The sequence below is a fragment of the Chelonoidis abingdonii genome, chromosome 3, assembly GCF_003597395.2.
Source record: "Chelonoidis abingdonii isolate Lonesome George chromosome 3, CheloAbing_2.0, whole genome shotgun sequence".
Classification (NCBI taxonomy): Eukaryota; Metazoa; Chordata; order Testudines; family Testudinidae; genus Chelonoidis; species Chelonoidis abingdonii.
In genome coordinates, this window is record NC_133771.1 from 8,100,303 (window position 1) to 8,123,657 (window position 23,355).

General features: G+C 45.0%; 2 protein-coding genes across 2 annotated transcripts in view; one reads left to right on the plus strand and one right to left on the minus strand.

The window, feature by feature from the left end:
* The window catches only part of HMBOX1 (homeobox containing 1), a 164,928-nt gene extending 164,810 nt beyond the window's left edge, over positions 1-118 (plus strand). The window contains exon 10 of the mRNA XM_032782718.2: positions 63-118. Coding sequence (XP_032638609.1) covers positions 63-83 — 21 coding nt within the window. The 3' untranslated portion in view covers positions 84-118. The remainder of the gene's footprint in view (positions 1-62) is intronic.
* Positions 119-15,506: 15,388 nt separating this feature from the next.
* KIF13B (kinesin family member 13B) overlaps positions 15,507-23,355 on the minus strand; it is a 163,615-nt gene continuing 155,766 nt past the window's right edge. Inside the window, exon 34 of the mRNA XM_075063590.1 lies at positions 15,507-22,483. Coding sequence (XP_074919691.1) covers positions 22,194-22,483 — 290 coding nt within the window. The 3' untranslated portion in view covers positions 15,507-22,193. The remainder of the gene's footprint in view (positions 22,484-23,355) is intronic.

The window sequence follows — 23,355 nt, forward strand, 5'->3', positions numbered from 1 at the left end:
TTCCTAGCAGTAATAATGATAGAAACTGCTTCATGCAAACTGTCTGGCCTTGTGCGTCTCAGAGACAGAAAAGACAGAGTTAACAACCATAAGAGCGTGGAAAATCAAGCAGCTGTTCGAGATGGCAGGAGCTGCAGAGAAGAATGCTCTTGCACCAAAGTAATGAAAAGGCAATATGCACAACGCAGCCACCTACTGTCTTTGGTGACACCAGGTTTTGCCCTCTGACCTGAGGGGTTAGCTGAAATTCAAGGCCTTGTTGGGTTGTTTCTTCTAGGAGAAGAAATTGATGCTATGAGGCAGGTATTTCTGTGGTGCAATCCTGTTTATTTACAAAGAATGTACATGAAGTCCTGGTTCCCTAACACTGTAGAAACAGGAGGACAGCTTTGTTGGTCAGGAATCCAAGCCTGCTTTCCAGCCAGTCCTGTGCCCCAACAACACCATTCCCTCTGAAGGCCATGCTACCATGCTCTGGATTTCTGATTGATTTGTGTTCTGACACAGGCACGTGGCTGCAATTCAATCAACACCCAACCCACGGCCTTTTCAATCAGTTGCAGGGAAACCCCTTTTAAATGGAAAATCAGATGTCAAGCATCATAACATTAACCTCCCTGGTCACTCAATTACAGACCTAAAAATTGCAATTATTCAACAAAAAAAAACTTCAAAAACAGACTCCAATGAGAAACTGCAGAACTGCCATTAATTTGCAAACTGGACACCATTAAATTAGGCTTGAATTAAGACTGGGAGAGTCATTACACAAACTAAAAACTATTTTCTCTTGCTAATTTTCCCCTACTGTTACATCTTTTTGTCAACTGTTGGAAATGGGCCATCCTGATTATCACCACAAAAGTTTTTTTTTCTCCTACTGATAATAGCTCACCTTAATGGATTAGTCACATTAGAGTTGGTATGGCAACCCCCATTTTTTTCAGAGTGTGTGTGTGTGTGTACAATCTTCCTACTGTATTTTCCACTCCATGCATCTGATGAAGTGGGTTGTAGCCCACAAAAGCTTATACTCAAATAAATTTGTTAGTCTCTAAGGTGCCACAAGGACTGCTCGTTCTTTTTGCTGATACAGACTAGCACGGCTACCACTCTGAACCCTTTTACTTTGTGAGTTCTTGCTAGGGTAACCAGAGAGCAAGTGTGAAAAATCAGGACAGGGAGTGAGGTGTGAAAGGAGACTATATAAGAAAAAGATCCCAAAATCGGGACTGTTCCTATAAAATCGGGACGTTTGGTCACCCTAGTTCTTGCTCAGGTCTGTCCCACGTGATCAAGTGTCTTGAGCAGTGACTTCTAGCATTTCAGCTATCCTACTCTGTAAAGGAACTGAATTGTTTCTTCTGCTTACCCTGAATGAGCTGTGGATAGCAGGCCCACCAGCTTCAGCATGGTCTGTGCTTGCCCATAGGTGAGAGAGGCGCTTGCTGACATCCAGCCGCACTCACCAGTATAACAGCCATGGCTGGCATCTTACATTTGCCATTGCCAAGCAGCTACCATGGTAGAGTGGCCCTTTGTAACCACTTGCTCTTTGCACTTCTTAGTTAAAGTGAGCAAAACGGTCATTGTCTGTTCATTAAATAATGTGGGGTTTTTTAAGCTGAAATGTTTTCTGGGTTTAATTCTCATTTAATCAATACCTACCCTCAACAGCAGCCTTTAAATGAGAACACACTAAGAGAAACAATGATGTAAAAATCGTGCCATGTTCTTCATAGCCACCTGACCCACAAGTGTGTTTACTCTGTATTCAGCATGCAGGTATGGAAGAACTCAGTAGATCCTATTCTGCCCTGTGAATCAACAACAGACTAGATAGCAAAGTTCTGGTTAGAGCCTGGCTTTAGAACCCTGCTCGGTTTGCAGGTGGCATTTGTAAAACAGGCAGTTAGAAAATTGGGGTAAGTAAGAACTTTCATATTAAAGAGCCCAACACAACCATCATTTTAATCCTGGTATATTTGAATGTAGCTAAGTTAAAGTAATAAGAATTAATTGGCGTTTCATTTTCTATTTTTAATAGTGATTAAAAAAAAAAAAAAGCTAAGAAACAGAACAAAGACCACTTGCGTGTGCAGGTTGAACCCCTCTCTTAACTAAGTATCTTTACAAGTAGCTTTTCCCTACAATGTGAGTGAAAATACGACATACCTGGCACCATGGCTTCAGTTGCTGGGATAGGATCTCACAGCAGTATTATGTCAAAGCAAGGAGAACCAAAATACTAAAGTCTCATGGGAGCACCAAGGGGCTCATTCTCTATTCCATGGATGTTTAAATGTGCATAATATTAATAAAAATAAGAATCAAGTGTTTACTCTTGTTTCAGCGGTTTCTAGAGACCCTGTCAGAGGTTGAAGCCTTTGCATTAGCCATTGTTCATATATATATATATATATATGGCTCGATAGCATAGTGGTTAAGAGTGGTGCCCTTTGATATGGAGACCGGGGTTCAAATCCTGGTTGGTACCCAACTTTCTAGTAGGAGTCCTTGGGCAAAAGACCCCCTAACGCTTCACCTGCCTACCTCAAATATGAGAGTGACATGAACTAGGAGAGTCATGCCAGCTCGGACGTCACCCGGATTAACAAGGTCTGTGCCAGATGTTGAGGAACCAGGACAATCTGATGATAAGTGGGCTACTGGAACAAAGCATTCGTGATGAACAAGAGAACCTGGAATTGAATGAAATGCTACTACAACAGTAGACTAATGAGAGGGATAATGAAACGGTATGAGGGGACTAGGATGACAAAACACCTACATCCACACTTACTGAGAACCAGCTAGTACTCAACGCTATCTACGCTTACAGCTTGAGATAGAACCACTCCACATGACATCCCAAGACTGCAGAAAGACCTGGAATAACAAGGTGGATGTTGCAGCCTGAAGCTGAAACTCACGTGCTCCCCTCTATTGCAGAGCACAGCAGCTCATATAAGCATAGGATCTATGGAGAACTAGCTACAGTCAATCCTCTGAGACCGGATTACAAGGCTCAGTGGAGAAGTACCCATCAGATAGTAGTTAGCAAGATGCCACAGAGAGCCCTCATGAGAATCCGTACGACCACACCATAGACTCAAACCATAATGAACGTATATGCTGACAGGCCTCTTGTAATCCTGGAGAAATGCTGGCACAACGATCAAGAAGAACAACAGTGTGTAACCCACCCGGAAATGAGGTTGAGGATAAGTATCAAAGGCGGACTCGGAGAGAAATTAGCAGCTGGTGGAACTACAGAAGGCATAGAGATTAAGGAAGGGAGGACTCGAGGCTACGAAAGAAGATGGACAAGGGCCTGACTGCCATCCTGAAGCCCTAGAGACTGCGAGAGGCGAGAGAGCGCACAGAACTGGCTAAGCCAGCTAAGGAGAGACACTAAGAATGCAGAGGCCAAAAAAGGTAAATGCCCTGGTCTCAGAGAACCATCAAGTGACTCCCAATGCAGTGCAAACAACACAATAACAGCAGAGCCACCAGCAGCAGAACTGAACAGTACTGTGGAAGAACATATGGAGAAAGAGAAGGACTCATAACACAGTGCAGAAGTGGCTGCAGGACCTGAAAACAGCAGCCAATCTTCCAGGAACAGAACCAAGTCACCATCACAGTAGAAGACATCCAGCAGCAGGTCAAGAACATGAAGAACTGGACAGCACCTGGACCGAGAACATGATCCACACCTATGCTAAAGAAACTAACAGCAAGTGCATGAACGCCTAGCAGGCCAGATGGAAACAGGTGCTAGCAGCAGGCTCCCACCCAAACGGCTAACCAAGGAAGGACAGTGCTATCATGAAAGACCCTGCAAGGGACAGAAGGGAACAGAACCGTCCAACTACCGCCAATAACCTGCCTCCCCCACAACATGGAAAGTCCTATCAGGCATCATAGCCGCCAAGCTACAGGACCATATGGGCCAGTACATGAGCACAGCTCAGAAGGGCATTGGGAACAACACCAGAGGCTCAAAACACCAGTTGCTCATAGATAGAGCAGTCGCCCAAGACTCAAGTCTAGACAGACCAATCTGAGCACAGCCTGGATTGACTACAGGAAAGCCTACGACTCAATGCCGCACACGTGGATCTGTGAATGTCTGGCGCTATACAAAGTCAACAGGACACTAAGGACCTTCCTCAAGAACTCAATGGGACTATGGAAGACAACACTGGAAGTCAACTCAAGGCAGCTTGCACAAGTGGCCATCAAGTGCGGCATATACCAAGGTGATGCACTGTCCCCGCTGCTGTTCTGCATAGGCTTAAACCCCCTCAGCCAGATAATCACAAGGACTGGATACGGGTACAGGTTCAGGAGTGGAACTACCATCAGCCACCTCCTCTACATGGATGACATCAAGCTGTATGCTAAGAATGAACGAGACATCGACTCGCTAATCCACCTGACGCGGATCTACAGTGAGGATATCGGGATGTCATTCGGACTGGAGAAGTGTGTGGCCGGATGGTAGTGAAGAGAGGGAAGGTAGTCAAGACTGATGGGGTGGAACTACCAGCGGGCCACATAGCAGACATACAGACCAGCTACAAGTACCTTGGCGTCCCACAGTCACATGGAAACCACGATGAGGAGGCAAGGAAGACAGCAACATCCAAGTATCACCAAAAGGATAAGACAGGTCCTGAAGAGCCAGCTCAGTGGGAAGAACAAGATCCACGCCATCAACAGATACGCCCTGCCGGTCATCAGATACCCTGCCGGTATAGTGAGCTGGCCAAAGGAGGACATGGAGGCTGCCGATGTGAAGACCCGGAAGCTCCTCACAATGCACGGAGGTTTCCACCCCAAGTCCAACACCCAGAGACTGTATACCAGCCGGAAAGAAGGCGGGCGGGGCTTGGTGAGCGTCAAAGCCACTGTCCCTGACGTCAAAGCCACTGTCCTGGATGAAACCCGGAACATCCAGGAGTACATCAGTAAGATGGCCCCCAAAGATGAGCTGCTGAGAGAATGCCTGAGGCAGCAGCAGACATGGGAGGAAGACCAAGCAGAAGAAGTGCCATGGCAAGACAAGACCCTGCATGGGATGTACCATCGACAGATAGCTGAGGTGGCTGACATTGGGAAATCCTACCAGTGGCTGGAAAGGGCTGGACTAAAAGACAGCACTGAGGCACTGATCATAGCAGCACAGGAACAGGCACTGAGCACCAGATCCATTGAAGCAGGGTCTACCACACTAGAGAGGACCCAAGGTGCAGACTGTGCAGAGAGGCCTCAGAGACAGTCCAACACATAGTGGCAGGATGTAAGATGCAGGCAGGAACAGCATACACTGAACGGCACAACCAAGTGGCTGGCATTGTGTACAGGAACATCTGCACAGCGTATGGGCTAGACCCTCCCAAGACCAGATGGGAGATTCCACAGAAGGTTGTGGAGAATAGCAGGGCTAAGATTCTGTGGGACTTCCAGATCCAGACGGACAGGCAGGTACTGGCCAATCAACCAGACATCGTGGTAATAGACAAGGACCAGAAGACAGCGGTGGTGATAGATATAGCAGTGCCAAGTGACAGCAACATCAGGAAGAGGAATATGAGAAGCTGGAGAAGTACCAGGGCCTGAAAGAGGAACTAGAGAGGATGTGGAAAGTGAAGGCAAAGTGGTCCCAGTGGTGGTAGGAGCACTCGGCTGTCCAGAAGAGTGCAGTGCTAGGAACAGCTAAGATACTGCACAGAACCCTCAAACTCCCAGGCCTCTGGTAGAGGACCCGAGGTTGAGGAAGACACATACCACCCATAGGGGTGAGAGAGGAATTGTTTATATATATATATATAAAAACAAAGAGACAAGCCCTGCTCAGAAGATAAATTAAAGAGACTGGGCCAATGGAGGTATTTATATAATAGTTCCCACTTTCCAGATGGGGAACTGAGCTAACGATTAATGCTGGAATTTTCAGAAGGGCTTAACACCTGCAACAGGTTCAGATTTCCAGAACAGGTCAGCAGCCAGCCTGCTGCGCTCTTTTGAAGTGCTGGCCGTAAGTGTCACCATGAGCTCTTTGGTCAGTCTGGCCATTAATCATGTGTTTTTCACAGGAGCTGAGCTCTTCTGGAAAATCTAGTCCCAATAGGACACCCAGATGTCCCAATTTTATAGGGACAGTCCTGATATTTGGGGCTTTTTTTAATATGGGCTCCTATTACCCCCCCACCCCCACCCTGTCCTGATTTTTCACACTTGCTGTCTGGTCACCCTAAATCCCAATGGCAGGTGCTGAGACCTGGAAACTGGCCCTAAGCAACTTGCCCAGCATCATACAAAGAAATTGGTGGTAGAACCAGGAACTGAATCCAGATTCCTCAGGCCAGCAGCTTAACTACAAAACCATCCTTCTGTACTGGGCTCTAGCTCAAAGTTTGTGGTGCTGTCGCCACTCACCTGTTGAAATAGTTGGTCAAAGTGACACAATTCAAACAGTGTTAAGACTATAATAAAATGTTTTTAAAAAATAGTTAAGTCCAGGAGGGAGAGAGTGTGTGCTTTCCAGGAAAAAGTTGGGTTTTTTTTTAAATGGCTCATGTGTTCAATGGCTTTTAAGAATTGCCTTGGCTGCAGACCATAACATCAAGCATGGGTATAGTACAAGGACGTGATATAATCACCTCCAGGAAAAGCGCCTCGGAACAAAGTCGATGCACTTCAAACGAATCTTGTATTGTGGGAGAAGATTTTTTAACATTAAAGCAAAGAGGCTGTTAAAACAAGCTGCACTCTTCGTGTACTGATTGCAAGACACTGCTAATAAACATCTCCTTTGCTAAATGGCTTTCTGAAGGGTTGGTGAAAGCTGCAGGCATAATGCACACTGCTTAAAAAACAAAACAAAATGAGGCATTCTGCAACATTAACCGCTGTTGCAAGAGAAACTTTTGACAAGTGAAAACGGAAAATATATGTCCAAGACCTTTCACTGCTTAAAAAGTTTGTTTTTCTGTGTAAACTTTCCCGCAAAGGGCCAGTTTTGCATAAACCGGGGGAAAATTTGGGGGGGGGCATGTGATATGGTGGTAACTAACCTACAGCCCAATTGCTATGCTGCTAGCCCACCTCTGCTGTCTGCTATGCCCCCCAGCAGCCCAGAAATAAAATGCCCTTGATTGGTTTTGGTGGGATTTAAAATGAGAGGCTGGCAATCAGCTGACAGGGATGGCTCTATTACCCAACCATGGAAGGCCAGATTAAACCATGGCCATGCTGTGCCTATGGGCACAGTGACAGTAGCTGCTCTGCTTTCATTTACAAGTTTTTACACTCAGGTATGCGCCTACATAAGCTGGGGCTTTGGGGGTGGGGGTGGGGGGGATGTTATGCAAAGGGCTGCAGCAGCAGCGACCTTCACGTTGAGCAATAGGGCGCCAGTCACACTAAATGCTGAACCCTCCTGTTGCTAGCACCAGACAGTGTGTGTGGGTTTGGTTGCTACACACCACCACCACCCTGCGCCCCCGGTGGCTCTGCTGTGGCAGGTGTATGTGGGGGCGGGGGCTGAAGGCTCCCCCCAGCAGGCACCAAGGGAGGTGCAAGGCAGCCTGCTCACCTACGGAGAGGGGGGGGCGGGCCCCTCCCACCCAGGTCAGAAAATGGTTTGTGGTGGCCCTGGCTCCAGTCACCCCTGTCCTGGGGGGGGGGCTTGAGACCATAGGGCTGCCCCCCCCCATGCCTTCCTCCAGCCCCGAGCCGTGTGCCCGGCTACTCTTTGTGTCTTGCCAACAAACCTGAGCCTCACGTCCAGCTGGGACTGGAGATGCTGGGCAAGGCGGTGTTGGTGTACAACAGCGAGGCTGCTTGGCTCCGCCCTGGAGGAAAGCTCTGACTGTGACACACACACAAATTTGGGGGGGGGGGGTAGAGTTCCTCCTACATTGCTGCCCAGTGGCTTAATTGAGTTGGCTCTCAGTGTACCACCCCCACTGCAGCAAGCGGTTTCCCACCAATTTATTGCCTTGCTTTAGGAGTTCAGCCTCTCTAGTGGTTCATTAAAAGTTTCCATTTCTAACTGAGGGTTTGTTACCCTGCCCCATCAATCAGCAAGTGTCCCTCTGGGTCTCTTTGTGCCTTCCTCTGCTGCACCCCCTTCCACAGCACGGGGTGGTGTGGGGGGGAGGGATGGGGAGATGGTCTCAGTTCCCCAGCTGAGCATGTTGCGCTTCCTAGGCCTAGTTTTCCTGCCCAATCCTCTGCTGGCCATTGCATGATTCCTCCCGAAATGATTTGGGACATCCATGCAAATGAGCCCACAGGAGTTTCCTGAGGCTTTCCCCACACCCGGCGTGACGAGACGATGCTTTCTGAAGGCAGAAAGAGCCCATGCGTCCCTTCGAACGGGTGAAGTTAGCACACAGGCACTTAGGGCGAGGCTCTGTTACATCAAGTCACCCTATGTTACACTGTTGTACGGCTACCACAGTAAGTGAATGGGTTTTACGCATCCACACTGCGCTACATTCTAGTGTGTAGACACTTACAGGGTTAGGGCAGCATAAGCTGCCTTACAGCAACCTAGCGCTGCAGTGTAGCCCAGACCTTTGAAAACGAGAGCAAACTGTCTCTTCAATAACAGTACCTCAGCTTATGGGCAACATGTTACAGCCGTGGGTAGCTAGACCTTTCCTCAGGCTGGAGCAGGGGGTCGGGGTCAGGGTGATAATCAACAGTGGAAAGTTGCTGCCTGGCATATCCCTCCCTGTGCATTTTGGGAGCTCCAGGCTGCTCCTGTTGTCAGCCTTGCAGGGTAGGTGCTGCCCTTAATTTGCTGCCTTTGCCGCCTTGCTCCCTGGGAAATGGCACTGTAACACCTGCATGGTGGACTTTGCCATAGGCTTGGAGGAGAGATGGTGCCCCCTGAGCCCAACTGTCTGTAAAGCCCATTAAATTGAAACATACCATGTATGTTCTGGGGAAGGGAGGAGGTTCTTTTTGTGGAAATTGGTCACCGAAGGCAATGGAGAGGCAAAGAGTAAGCATTATTGGTGATTGCAGACTACAATGGCGAGAGAATAGTCATGGCCTGGGCCATACGTAGCATTTAGGTCACCATAGCGGTGGCACACAGGCTTATGAGAAATCCAGGCTCAGCCCCAGGCCGTAACTATGCTGAGCTAACCTTGGCTGGAGACACAGCTTGGCTGACAAACAAATGCTTCCATCAAACTAGTTGCTTGCAGAGGTGGTTTTCCTACAGTGTGTCTCCTTCATTGCTGTAGGATGCAGCTACACTGTGGGGTCATGGTGGCATATTGGCAGCACCACAGCCACAACTCTGGTAAGTGTAGCTAAGCCATCAGCTACAGCAACAGCAGAGGCAGGCCTCTGGCCAAAGCTTGTTGATGACTTGCTCTGGTGGATGAGGGAAACCAGGCTAAGCTCAGAGGACCAGGGTTATGCTACCCTCTCACTGCAGACGCAATTGCTCAGGGAGCCAGCCCCTCCCCCAAAGCAAGTGAGCAGTAGGGAACTTCTCCACTTGGATTCTAACCTTGCCTTGGTCTAAACAAGTTGTCACCCACCATTCCAGAGGCAGCACCTGCAATTAAAACATTTTGTGTGGACCCTGCCTGCATCAAGGGTAACTCGTTTTCATTAGGTAAAATGGGTTTGTTGCAAAGTCACGGTTGTCATGAAGACACTATCAGAGCTCGTGCCTGCATTGTTTGCAGACCCAGGCTGAGAAGTCGCTGAGGTCCGGGGGAGATATTTTGCAGGGGATGGGACCGTGGAGGATCAGACCGCTGCACCACAATTTTGCGGTTGGAATCAGTGGTAGTGTTGCAGGTTGTTTGCTCTAATGGAATCACTGTAACAAATGCTACCCAGAAGTGAGATGGGACTAGTTCCAGCTTAATTTGGGTCAGTGTTGCTCAGCTGATGGGTCACGACCCCTGAGGTGACAGAAAGCAAATACGACCATTGACCTTTTCTTATTTTATTATTATTTTTTTTTTAACAATTCTAAAGCCAAATATTCAGGATAATGTCAGGGAGGCCAAAACCTTCCAAGTTTGTGAGGTCAAAGGTGGTAACAGCACCTGTAATAAGTACAGGATTATCGTTATCTGCTATGTTTATTATTAAAGTCAGAATAAAAAATGTAAGATTTGTGACTTTGAATATGGACTCACCAACCTGAAAAGGTTGAGAATCACTGACCTAGCTATTAAACATCCAGGGCCGGCTCCAGGCCACAGCGCGCCAAGCGTGTGCTTGGGGCGGCACACCGCGGGGGGCGCTCTGCCGGTTGCTGGGAGGGTGGCAGGTGGCTCTGGTGGAGCTGCCGCAGGCGTGGCTGCGGACGGTCCACTGGTCCCACGGCTCCGGTGGACCTCCTGCAGACACACCTGCAGCAGCTCCACCAGAGCCGCGGGACCAGCGGACCGTCTGCAGCCATGCCTGCGGTAGCTCCACCGGAGCCGCGGGACCGGCAAGCAGCAGAGCTCCCCCGCGGCATGCCACCATGCTTGGGGCAGCGAAATTGCTAGAGCCGGCCCTGTAAACATCCAGTTTAAAGCTGCTAAGCAATGAACAACTGGTCACTCCAGTAACGGGACTTGAAGGCATGTGATGTTCAAATCTGCCTTCACAAGGCACAGCTAACACCCAATGGCCATGTCTGACTGAGCACAAAGAGAGGCGAGATGTTTGCACCTAGTGCTCACCATGGTCACATACATATGACAGCAAAACAGGCCCAGTTCCCACCACTGATCAAATACGCAGCTCTGTTAAGGGCTTAATTCCTCTGAGACTCAAATCAGATTTGCAGTTGCTCAGCAGACACTTTTGATGCTCTTTCTAAATGGAGCTCATTGACTTGCAAGGCAGCAGCTGTCGGGGGGGGGGAGAGTTTTCTGCCATGGAGATGGATCAATTCTACAGTATAAGATTCCCAATTCATTCAAAGTAGGCCACATCCAGGCTGCCAAATGTGTGTCATTATTTGGCAGTGCTTATGTCTGCAAACAGCTCTTTATGAATATAAAGGAGCCTCCATTAAGATCCATGGGCACCTTCACTCAGTTCAGTTCTTAAAACTCTGGTGCAGCTCAAGGTTTGCAGTAGGTTGCACTCAAAACAGGAGGTCACACCTCAAAAGACAAACACCGTCCTAGTCCACCAGAACAGAGGGGTTTAAGCAAACAATTTTGCATGAACATGACTGTAAAATAAAACTATTCCTAACCCTGGTCTGATTTATCACTAATACTTTAGGATTGAGATCCCATATTAATTTGTACCTGTAGGGCTGCTACGAGAGCTCATGAGAAGACAGAATTGGCTAGCACTTCAGATCTAGCCACTGCTGTGGCCCATGTAATACCCAGTGTTTGAAGGAGACTGGGGCATGGATGAATAACTGGCTGGAGCTCAATCTTTGTAAAATCCAGTTGAGCCTGGTAGGCTGAGGGAAGCAAGGCTGAAAATTCCCTCTTTGAGCGTGTTCCTTCTTGTTACTCCTGTTCAACGCTGAAGTGGTGTGTTGGATCCCTAACTGTTGTTGGATGATCATATAGCCACAGTGTCCAGGAAAGCTATTCACCCTCTGTGCGTGGGCAGGAAATTGTGACCATTTCTTGTAGCTGTAGGGACCTTACTTCTGTGATTCATGCCTTTGTCACCTAAGCACTTGGTTACTGCAAAATGCTTCACATTGACTTAATGTGCAGCCCTAGCTATAAACTAGCAGGGAGGGATAGCTCAGTGGTTTGAGCAGTAGCCTGCTAAACCCAGGGCTGTGAGCCCAATCCTTACAGGAGCCATTGGGGGATTTAGTTAGGGCTTGGTCCTGCTTTGAGCAGGGGGTTGGACTAGATGACCTCCTGAAGTCCCTTCCAACCCTGAGATTCTATTCTATGAAACTTAAGCTACTGGGCTGGCTACCTCTTGGTTTCTGGATTGAATTTAAAGAGCTAGTTTTAACCTATAAAGCCACAAAGATCTTGAAATCAGGCTTCGTGCACGATTGCCTCTTCTCTGCTGCCACAGCTGCAATCAATAGAGGCACTGAGGCTGAAACCCCGCAATTGACAAGGAAGAGGACTGGGGGTAGTGTAGTCTGTGAGGGGCTCATCACTCTGGAATAGGCTTCCCCTCTAATCCAAAACAGACTGAGCCTACTGACCTCCAGAGTACACTTCAAGACACATCCATTTACACAGGCTGCTTCAGAGGTGGCCTTTGAGAAGAGCCAGATTTGGAAAGGGGAGAAGAATGCAGTGTTTTGCAGGAAGTCTAATTGGGTTTGTTTTTGTGTCTAGAGTCTTGGAGAGGCACCCCTTTATTCTCTGTATAAATCTAACTGGATGAAAAGTACCTGTAATTACACTATGGATTTACTCATGTAAATGTCTAATTATTTTGCAAAGCCTGCAGTATTATATCTCAGCAGTATCTTGTGACAGTGAATTCCACAGGTAAGGTAACAGGAAGCGTGTGTGGATAAAGCACAAGACCAGACAGATGCGCCCTCTGCTACAGACTTGCTGCATGAGTTGGGACAAGTCACTTCACTTCTGTGCCTTAGTGGCCCCATATGTCAAATGCAGATAATAGTTAGATCAGATTATTCTGATTATACCTTGGAAGCTCTTCAGGGCAGGGCCCATCTTCCACCCCCCCGGTCTTTGTACAGTGCCTAGAACAATGGGATTCTGGTTCATGACTGAGGCTTCTCAGTAGCAGGAAAATAGAAAGTTTGCGAAAAACGTTCTTACCAGTTTTAAACGTGCTGACTTATACTTCAATTAAAATAATTCAATTGATCCATCTATAAAAGATGTCTATTGAAAATCATTTACATTCTCTATAATAAAACCCAAATATAAAACAAACTGACCCCCCCCTTTCTCCTCCCCTCCCACACACCAGTCAGGCAAATACAAAAACAGATTAGTAACAAATCCTGCACAAGGTCAGACCAAATAGCAGCAAAGAAAGCAACCACACCTCACACAGGTATTAATTTTCAAGTAGTGAGATGATCAAGGATAATGTAAAAGGTTCAGATACAAAGCAGGGAGAAAGGCACCGCTGACACCCTCCAAAAAAGTTATATGAAGCTTTTATTTGGGGAGCAGGGAAACAGCCCTAAACATTAATATCCCAGCAGTCTTGTCTGGACTCCATTTCCGAGTAGAACACACTGTACAGAACGGGGTAATTTTAGTGTCCAAGATTGGAATTGCCCATTGCTTCGGTGGTCCAGAGAGTGAAATAGGATCATCACTCCTATACTTTGCTGTGGCTTCCATTATTCTGAGGCTCCCTAGCATTTCTGCTGTTCTATTTCTGCAGTTGTATTTTCAGATTCAAACATCACTCCTAACAAGCTTGTTAGCATTAGTGTGTGTAAGCAGCACAGACAGACTGGTTTTAATTAACAGCTTGGTTTGAGGACATCTCTGCTATTTAACCCAGAAGTTATGCCCAATTCAACCTGAACAGTCTCCAAAAATTCTGAAACAATTTTCTTATTTATTCTCTTTAGTTTTCTGTTAAAAGGCACTTAATGGAAGGCGATTTCAGTGTGAACTAGGAGATATTTCCAAATGCACATAGCCCCTTTGGGAGAGGATACATTTAACCATTGCCGTATCTAATCTTTAGGCACCCTACCACCATGTAATTATAAAATAAATCAGTTGAAATAAAAATATTGTCCTTTCACTTCAGTGTAGAGTATATAGAGCAGTATAAGCAAGTCATTGGCTGTATGAAATTTTAATTTGTTCTGACTTTGCTACTGCTTTTTATGTAGCCAGTTGTAAAACCAGGCAAATATCTAATGACCTGATGTACCCCCTGGAAGACCTCTGTGTACCCCCAGGGTACGAGTACACCTGGTTGAGATCCACTGGCCTAGCCAGTAAGAAATGCGGAGAGGGGTGTGGCTTATGCAGCTAACAACTCTGGGCCAGAGGGAGGTGCCTGTCGCTCCTTGGGATTCTCAGCCATGAACTCTCTCTTGGAGTTAGGTGCCTAAACCAGGTCAGCCCGTTCTCAAGAAAAAGCAGAGATGCCCACCTCATGAGAAACTACTCATCAGGATCTTAAAAACCTGTGCTTCTGGAGTCCTCTTTGATGTTGCTATAGCCAATATCCCAGCAGTTATGGCACCACGGTCCGTGCTATACAGGTCAGACTGGATAATCACTGGGGTCCCTTTTGGCCTTGGAATCTATGAACTTGGGAGACCTGTTTTCAAATCCCCCCTCTGCCTGATTTGGAGCAGGGACTTGAACCCACGTCTCCCATCTCCCAAGTGAGGCCCTAACCCCTCAGCCATGGGATAGTCTGATTCCCCCTCGCTCCCAACAATTCCAATCTGATTGCCCCCAGCTCTCTTTTGTACATGGCCTGCTCCAGCTGGGGCCCCTAGGTGGGATAGGCAAGGGATGCCTAGTTTGAGAATCCTGTCACAGCTTAGGCAAGCTAAACATGCAGCTTAGCAGTGTCAAGACGTAGGCACTTTTTGCACATGTCCACCCACACTTAGGCGGCTTGGGGTTTTAGTTGCCTACCAGGTTAGGCAGTGGCTGAGTGGGGTTTTTGAGGATCTCAGTAGTGCCTAAATGTTGCATTTAAGCATCGAAAGTGGCAGTTAGGTGCCTAAATCTTTGTGGATTAAGCCCCGTGTCTAGGGGTTAAATCTGGGGGACTTGGAGTGAGAATTTCTGAGTTCCATTATTTGTATTCCAATAGCACTTAAGAGCCCTACTCATGGGCCAGGACACCATTGTCTACAAAGACAGAACAAAGACAGTTCCTGCTCCAAAGAGTTCACAATCTAAGTATAAGACAACAGATGGAGACAGAGACTGGGGAGTACAAGGAAACATTACGGGTGAGCATGATAGATCACTGCCTATCAGCACACTAGCAGCTTAATGTCTGTCAAGTTTTTTCTAGGCATCATGGCAAAGAAGAGTTTTAAGGTGGGAACTGAAGAAGGACAAAGAGGTAGCTTTGTGGATGGTTACTGGGAGTTCTCCCAAGCACGAAGGTGGTTTGAAAATTTAACAAGTGGTGATGGAGGCTGGCATCATGGGTGAGAGCTGACATTTTGACAGTGTCTCTCATTTTTGTTCATTCACTTGCTCTGTTAACTTACTTAGGTCACTTAAATGGCCAATTCAGGAAAGCACTTAAAACATCAGCTGTGCAGAATCAGGCCTTCGGTGTCTCAGTTTTCCCATCTGTAAAATGGACCTTATACACTCATGAGGTTTTGCAAGGTTTAGCATTTATAAGGTGGTCTGAAAACAGCTGGTATCTTGGCAATTCTAAAATATGTAGCCATAAGAAGTTCAAAGATGCACCTAGAGGAAGGAATAGGTGTCCTTTTCAACTGATGTGTATAAATCTAAATAGCTAAATAAATTCTACATTTGTGGCTTTCAAACTCTTTGATGGTACTTCCAAAAAAACAGCAGACACTTCGCAGCTCTAGAGAAGGTGTTTATTTAGATACTGCAGGTCGCATTGCATGTATGATACAATATTACAGTCATTCAGTATTGTACAACAAAATTAAAAACTTTACAGTTCATTACAACGTATCTTTGGATTTCAGCTCATTTAAAGTAGATCGATCAACACTTAATCCAGTCTAAATAGCCACTCTTTATATACAGACACACTGCATTTACAAAAATCAACAGAAAGACAAATTTCAAAAGGCTCTCCCAAGACATTTCAAAGGTTAGTGTTGATGATAAAGTAAAAGGTACTTTGACTGTAACAAGCCACACCATGGTTTACATTACTCTGCTACCGGCACATGCCTTGGGTGTGCTGGAAGGATAGGACTGAAACCATACTGAAGACAGAATGTCCTCAGCCACGCTTGACCTGTAGCAGCAGTCCACTAATTCATAACCGGACCGTTATTGCTGAGAGTAAGATGCATGTATTAACTCCTTAAAAGTCAGCGGCGGGAAGGGGTGTCATACAATGTATTTTATTAAGGGAAAAAAAGCCACTAAAGGATAAGAGAAAATAGTGAGGAAATGGCTGTAAAATGAACTTCCCCTAGTATTTAGATATTTATAGTATTTTTTCTAGGTTTCCCCCAGTCATGGGGAGCCCTCTCCACCCCTGCCTTTTCAGCAGTTTGTGGCCCAACAGCCACTTTCATCCACTTCATTATAAGAGCTAGATTTGAAATATTTAAACAGGTACCAATGGAGTCTTAAGCCAGAATAGGATGGGAGTTGAGAGCAACTTTAGTCACGAGGCCTAGAGGCTGAACGAGCAGCTTGGCACTTGCGGGGGAAGGAGGAAAGGAAGTGAGTGGTTTAGGCTTGGTCTGCACTGGGGGGAGGGAGGGATGGATCTAAGTTACGCAACGTTATTCACGTAGCTGAAGTCGACGCACTTAGAGCTACTCACCACGGTGTCACCTCAGTGAGTCGACTGCTGCCGCTCCCTCTTGCGGCAGAGTACAGGAGTTGGTGGGAGAACGCTTGGGGGTTGATTTATTGTGTCTAGACTAGCTGCGATAAATCAACCCCCGCTGGATCGATCGCTGCCTGCTCATCTGGCGGGTAGAGTAGACATACCCTTACACTTAACACTCCTCCTCCACATCCCAATCTCTTTTCACTTCCCACAGATGCTTCAACTCCCTCTCCCCTTGCCTGTCTCAGTAATCCAGTTTACCCCAGTATATTTTCTTCATCTGTTTAACGTGATGGGTGCAGGGAGTACTCTTAGGTGATGGCTACAATAGCAGAAGTCTAGTTATGTTGACCCTTGATCCACATAGCCGAGCTGGCAAAAGTCCTTAGTGTAGATGCAGTTACACTGCTAATTCTGTGCTCATGCTAGTATAGCTTGTTCTGCTCAGAGAGAAGCAGACATGTAGTTTTGCTAGTAGAAGTGTGTCCATGCTAGGAGCACTTTGCCAAGACAGCAGACCAGTATACTTATTCAGGAAAAGTGTTCCTAGTATAGACATGGCCTTAGAGAGGAGGTCTCAGTTATGCACCAGTGGAAGTTGGTGCATGGTTGTGATGTCAAAGACCCAACTGGTACGCAGTGTGGGATGATCCAGCACCAGACTCAGATCAGAACCTCTCAATGATTTTGTGGTCTGAACAGGTAGGAGCTGCTGGAATCAGACTCAGTGACTCTACAAGTGAGAAATTAGAAGTGGATAGCTGCTAGCTTCAGAATCACAAAGCACAGAAGGAAGTTGTATATGTGTCACTGGCTCCAATCACTTGTATTTAGTCAGTCATTAATGATATCAGAGGTTTTCTTTGGAGGGGTGTGTGGGTTTGAGCAAGGTGGACAGCAGAACCAAATGCACGTAGCAGGAGCGGAAGTTTAGAGAACAAAAAGATGAATAAGGAAAAAACAGACTGGAGCAAGACACTTCTTGTTTGTAATCACAGTTGATCAAGCTGTTTGCATCCTATAGTGTGAATCACTTACACGTTTACTTTAAACTGTCATTTTAAATTACTGAAAAGCTACACACAAATGCTTCAGGCTAGTATAAAACTAGACCCCCCCACTGGATTGGGTAAAGACTGACGCAAAGATAAGGCACTGTTTAAATATATATTTTGTGCAAAGAACTAACAATACCAGTGTAATGGCAACACAAGATCCCACGGAAGCTTCTCCCGGCCCCCAATGAACCCATCTCACACAGTTTTTATTTCATATAAATTTGCCTGTCTGATATGTAATAACCCAAACTGGATTCTTGATTCATATATAACACAAAAGAAAAAGGTGTTGAACATTTTAAAGTCAGCGACTGAGTGCATTTGTTTCCTGATGAGCAGCAGGTATAGAATGGGCTACAACCCAGTTCTGAGTCACTGACAAATTCTACCTGCTCTTAAGGACTCTGTGGCTACACTACTGAACACAAACTTATCTTCATTCACTTTCCCACTAACAGAACATGTATTACAATTAGTGTGAATCCAGGCGCTCAAGAAGCCAAAGGTTTCCTTTCAGCAAGGAAAAAGTCAAGACACCATGGGACAGCTGAGCTCTGATATCTTCTAAATAACATAGTAGAAAGTCTTGGCTTTGTTTTAAAAAACACAAGGATTCTTATGGCTGACCTGGGACAAACACAACACATTTCAACCGCATAAAACATTGTACCGTGTGCAAATAAAAGGATTTATCTAGTGGTTACCACACATTTAGATCATTACATTTTCAATTCTCTTTGCAATCTTAAATAGGCTTTATGATTTCTAGAAACCCAGAATCATTCAAAACAGACCTATTGGACTTAAAAAGAAAACTTAAAAATGCAGCAGATACATTACAGCAAATATTTGCTACAGATGTTTAATGCAGGAGCCATACCTTTTTTCCTGTGTAAAGTGCATGAAAGTCTTGCAAAAAATGTGCATAAAGTTATTTAACACAACCAGCCTCAACTACGAACTGTTCCAGCACAATTTAATAAGGTTTTTTTTTTTATTGCTTTCACTATTTAGGGTATGCTTGGCCAATGTGAGGAAGGACAGAGCACTGACCTCAAACTCCTTTGAGTAAAAAACTGTATTCACTATAATGAGATTTAGGAACTAACATTAGGACAAAGTCTGCTTGAGGAATGTCAACGGGTGGAGGAGAATGGAGTTTGAGAGCTTCTGGTCAGATCCTTTCCTTGATTTTTTTTTTTTTTTAAAAAGCTTATAACCAGCAGTTGTAAGATGGAAATGATCTGGGTAGGAAAAAGCTCAGCTGGATTAAATTTTTGAGGGGTAGGGACTGGAGTGGAATTGAAAAATTCAAATATCAGTGGGCTGGCTTTATTAACTGTGGGCCCGATTCGAATACCCGGCGGTGGTCCTGGGCTTCGGCGGCATGAGTCCGCTCCGGGTCTTACGCGGCACTGAAGGACCCCCCTGCTGCCAAAGACCCCCAGAGCGGACCCCCCGCCCACCACCGAAATGCTGAAGACCCTGGAGTGGACACCACCACTAAAATGCCAAAGACCCCGGAGCAGACTGCTGCCGGGTGAGTAAAGAAAAAAAATTAAAAAGGCGCCTAAGGTGTGGGGCCCGATCCCTGGGAATGGGGCGAATTGGCCTAAAGCCTGCCCTGATCAGTGTGGTGAAGATATAGATCTATCTATCTATATGCAAAAAAAATCTATGGGTGAAATCCTGGGTCCACTGAAGTCAATGGATGTTTGACTATTGACTTCAATGGAGCCAGGATTTCATCCTAACCATCTACTGAAGTCTGAGAGTTCTGTCGCTAAAACACAGCTTCCTTATTCAAGATGAATTGCTGAGGAGAGCTCTCTGGGCATTCCTAAAACTGGTGTAAGGCCTTGTCCAAAGTAGGCTGAATACATGCTAGCAACCGCTATGTTTAAAGCACACTGTGCTAGCACAATTTCCTTCTTGTCAGCCAAATTATGCTGTTGTATAACTGTACTGATATTTTGTAGCATAGTTTTGTAACATGATTAGAAAAAATATCCTGTGCACACAGGTTAGGGTTACCAGGCCAAAGCTTTAGTGGGTGGCAGAGTTTCTACCCTAAACCCTGATTCTTCAAACACTTCAGTAACGTCACTCACAAGCTGAAGTGTTTACACAATCAGAATCACAATGTGAACATGGCCAAAAGGGAATGCAGACTAGGTAAAATAAATAATGAAATATTCACCCAGCTTCCCTTTGCTTGGTCCCCAAATACCAGTGAAAGCACTGGATCAAATCTGCGAAGATCAATCATTTAACATATAAAATCTTTACAGAGACAGACCCTGTTGGTAAGATATGATAGTGCAAGACAAAAGGGGATTAATAGAGGATTAATAGAAAACACGGATCTACCATTCACAACACTGTATGCTCCAAATAAGGGACTAATAAAAAGGACAAGTTAGGATTTTCCCAAATTCAATAAATGAAATGATGAGACTAATAAAAGCTAAGTCAAGAAGATGCTTCACAGCAGCCAGCCATCTGTACCCATACTGGAAGAATAAAAGTGAAGCTCATTTGGAAAAAAATATTTGAGAGAGTTTTATAATGCCAGGCAGTATTATGAGAAGTTACCTTGGTTAGAGTGTACCATCTCATTGCTTAATAAAATAAATTCTGTTGTTGCAGGTCGCATGTTTATGAAAAACAGTTATTCCTAACATCAAATTCAGGATTTAGCTTCTCCAGTCTTTGTTGCTAATTTCCCCATGTTTTCAGGCTTGAAAGGAGAAATATAAAAAGTTTTCCAACACTGGTCTAGTGGGTGGCAAACCCCTGTCCGACAACCCGTGTTGCAGCTTTGTGCAGGGGAAGAAAAAAGTAGAACATTTATGAAAATCTTAAAAACCTGGCTGTACATTTAAATTCCTTTACGAAAACTTAGAAAAGAGCAGAACTATACAATGCTGACAGGAATGTACTAATGCCTGGCAGTATTTAGAATGCTGTATTCTGACCCATTCCAAATTTTATTCCAACTACTGATTAGTTTCTATTTTAATTTTTATTCCTTCTGCATAAATTGATATTAATTACAGTCAATCAGCATAATTATCTCCTGCACTAAGCGTCCCTACCTCCTTTACAGTTTACTTTGATGACAATGTATGTTTCCCTTGGATACCTGAACCAGATGGCTAAGGCACTTAGACACATCTGTGCAGCATGGAGAGAGGCTGGATACATATTAAGTTTTAACCATTAATTTAGCATCCTGAATGTTCCTCACATAGATTATAAACATCTATTGCTCAAATTTCTAGTCCCTCAGTGTTTACTGAACAAAGTATAAGAAGCTCTGTATATACTGTACAATTAAGTCTTATTTTTTTCTTTATGTAATTTGTTAGAAAATATCACAGGAAATTAAAAACTAGTGAAGGTCACCAAAGATAAAATCAAGTTTAAAAACAAAAGCCAGCCCAGTTCTCCCACCCTCCAGAAAAATGTTAGTTTTGAGGAAGAATGTGCAACAGTTCCAATAAAGTGATTTTAGGGGCAATCTCAAGAGGGTTTTGCTGGCTAGGCAAGAGCCTGTCCAAAAGGGAGGCTATTCGGTATGACGCTAAACAGAGCGCCTATGTGCAATGGCAGGCAGTGGGCGATTGTGAAGTGCAAGTATTTCATATTTTTTAAAACAATAAATAAAAATAAATACAACTGGATCATTCAGTATGGGAACAACAGGCCTTCACTTTATGAGACCTGGTGAAATGCAAATGCCAGTGAAGGTTGTGCATGGTGCTCACATCTTCCTTTGTGAGTACGTCACCAACAGGTAGTACAGACAGAACTGGAAAAAGCTGTTATAAATACTGTAGCACTTTAGAGAACACTGATATTTTTGCTAAAATCCTGAAGACAAACTAAAGGAACAACGAGAGCAATATTCCACACTGTGTCCAGGGAGGAAAGGAAGGTGAACAGAGTCTATATCCTGTTAAAATAACTATAATCTATTTAGTGGGTTAACTAAATTTGAATATGCCTTGAAAACACAGGGATCAAAAGCCACTGATAGGATAGAATCCCACTGATTTCAATAAGAGTAGAAAGACACGAACATTATTCAAGATAGGCACTGGTTCCAGGTCATGTAACCAAGTTGATTATTTTTGTTCTGCTTCCTTCGCAATAAAACTTCTTTCTTCTTTATAACCGTATCCGTTTCTCATTATTGCCTGATACAGACACAGCTTTTCCAAAAGGATGGAGTCTTGCATACTGCATTTTAATGTTTACAGAACTGCCAACCATGTTTAAGGAAGTATAGATGTTGTGGATCGGGAAATCTCTCCAGTTAATTTTTTGCAGCTGCTGGAAACTCATACAATATTTTGAATCACCGATCTGGCTGTTCATTCTGTGAATGATTTAAAACAGCACCATTAAACCCCCTCCCACAACCTTCACTATTTGAAATAAGCCACACAATGAAGTGTCTCAGTTTGTGTCAGGAGCCTAAACACACAGATCCATCACCATGACAAGGGAAAGATATAACATGTCAGCAACAAAAGTAGAGAAAAACTCCTCCTTTAGTGTTTGCCAGAGCTAAGTTTACCAGGTTGGTTTAACACTGCAAGCACATCCACTTCGGTGACAGCTTCACAAGCTATTTTTGAACCAGCTTGTGGGGCCTCTAAGCCTCTTTCAGTTAGCCCAAGATTTCCTGTTCTCTGCATTCTTCTGCATCTTCTCAGGTTGGAGAGCAGATCCTTCCATTTTGGCTAGGGCTGTCAGTGATGTCAGGTTGGAGGCTGAGCCTGAGAAATTGTTCCTCTTCCGGTTCTCGGGCGTAGTTCCCCCTTGCAACCTAAGCCCAGTGCTTCGCCGTCTTGCTGCTCCGGTGGCTTTTTTCACTCTGTTTGGTTTCACGAGAAGCCCATAGCCTGGGTTGCATTTGAAGTACTGCCTTCCCCCAATGGAACCATCATTCTTACCTTTAACAAGAAAAAAAAAAAGATGCTAAAAAAGGAATTTCGCCCTTGTACATATATTTACTTATGAGTACCCCTCATTTTAGAGAATCACTGGAGTCATCTGTATGTCAATATATCAGTGATCAGAAAGGATTCCATAAATTGACCATCAGTCCATGGCACACTCAGTAAAACTGAGTTATGACCCAACACACCAAACTCCTGAAACCAGGTAGAAATGAATGCCGAGTGGCAATTTTCTGGAGATAATCAGTATGGAACTGAATGGGCCCATTAGCCTTTTTCTACTCTCCACCATCTATTGAAAGAAATTCTTTAACTTAGCCCAGATGTTTAAATATTCTGTGCAGCAACACAAGCATAATCCAGAGACAAATAAAACATCTGGGAGGAGGGAAAAAACCTATATATTGTGGCCTGATTTTCAGACGCCATGATAGACTGAAGTCAAAGGAAGCTGTAGGTACCGTACCTTAGCACCTCTAAACACCAGGCTTTGGATTTTATTATTGCTGGTGCCATATGCACCTTCTCCATTTCAATCTCTCCACTACACAGGGCATTGCAATGCAGCTCCAAAATGTTCTGTTCCAGACACCTGGACAATCACTGTTATCTTTGTAAACCAATAGGTTCCATTTGCCAAGAACTATCCTGGATCATCAGAAGCATCTTTACATAGCACATGCTTCACCCTTTTGTTTTGACAGTTTCCCCTCATCCTAAGCACTCTAGTGCCAGATCACTTGGCCACTGGCAGGTACCTGTACTGTGGGTCCTGAAATCCCAGTTTACTGTGACAAGATATGAACTTCTGTTCCTATTTCTTAAAATTAAATTTTATAACAGAGGTGAATTTACTTTAGAAATAA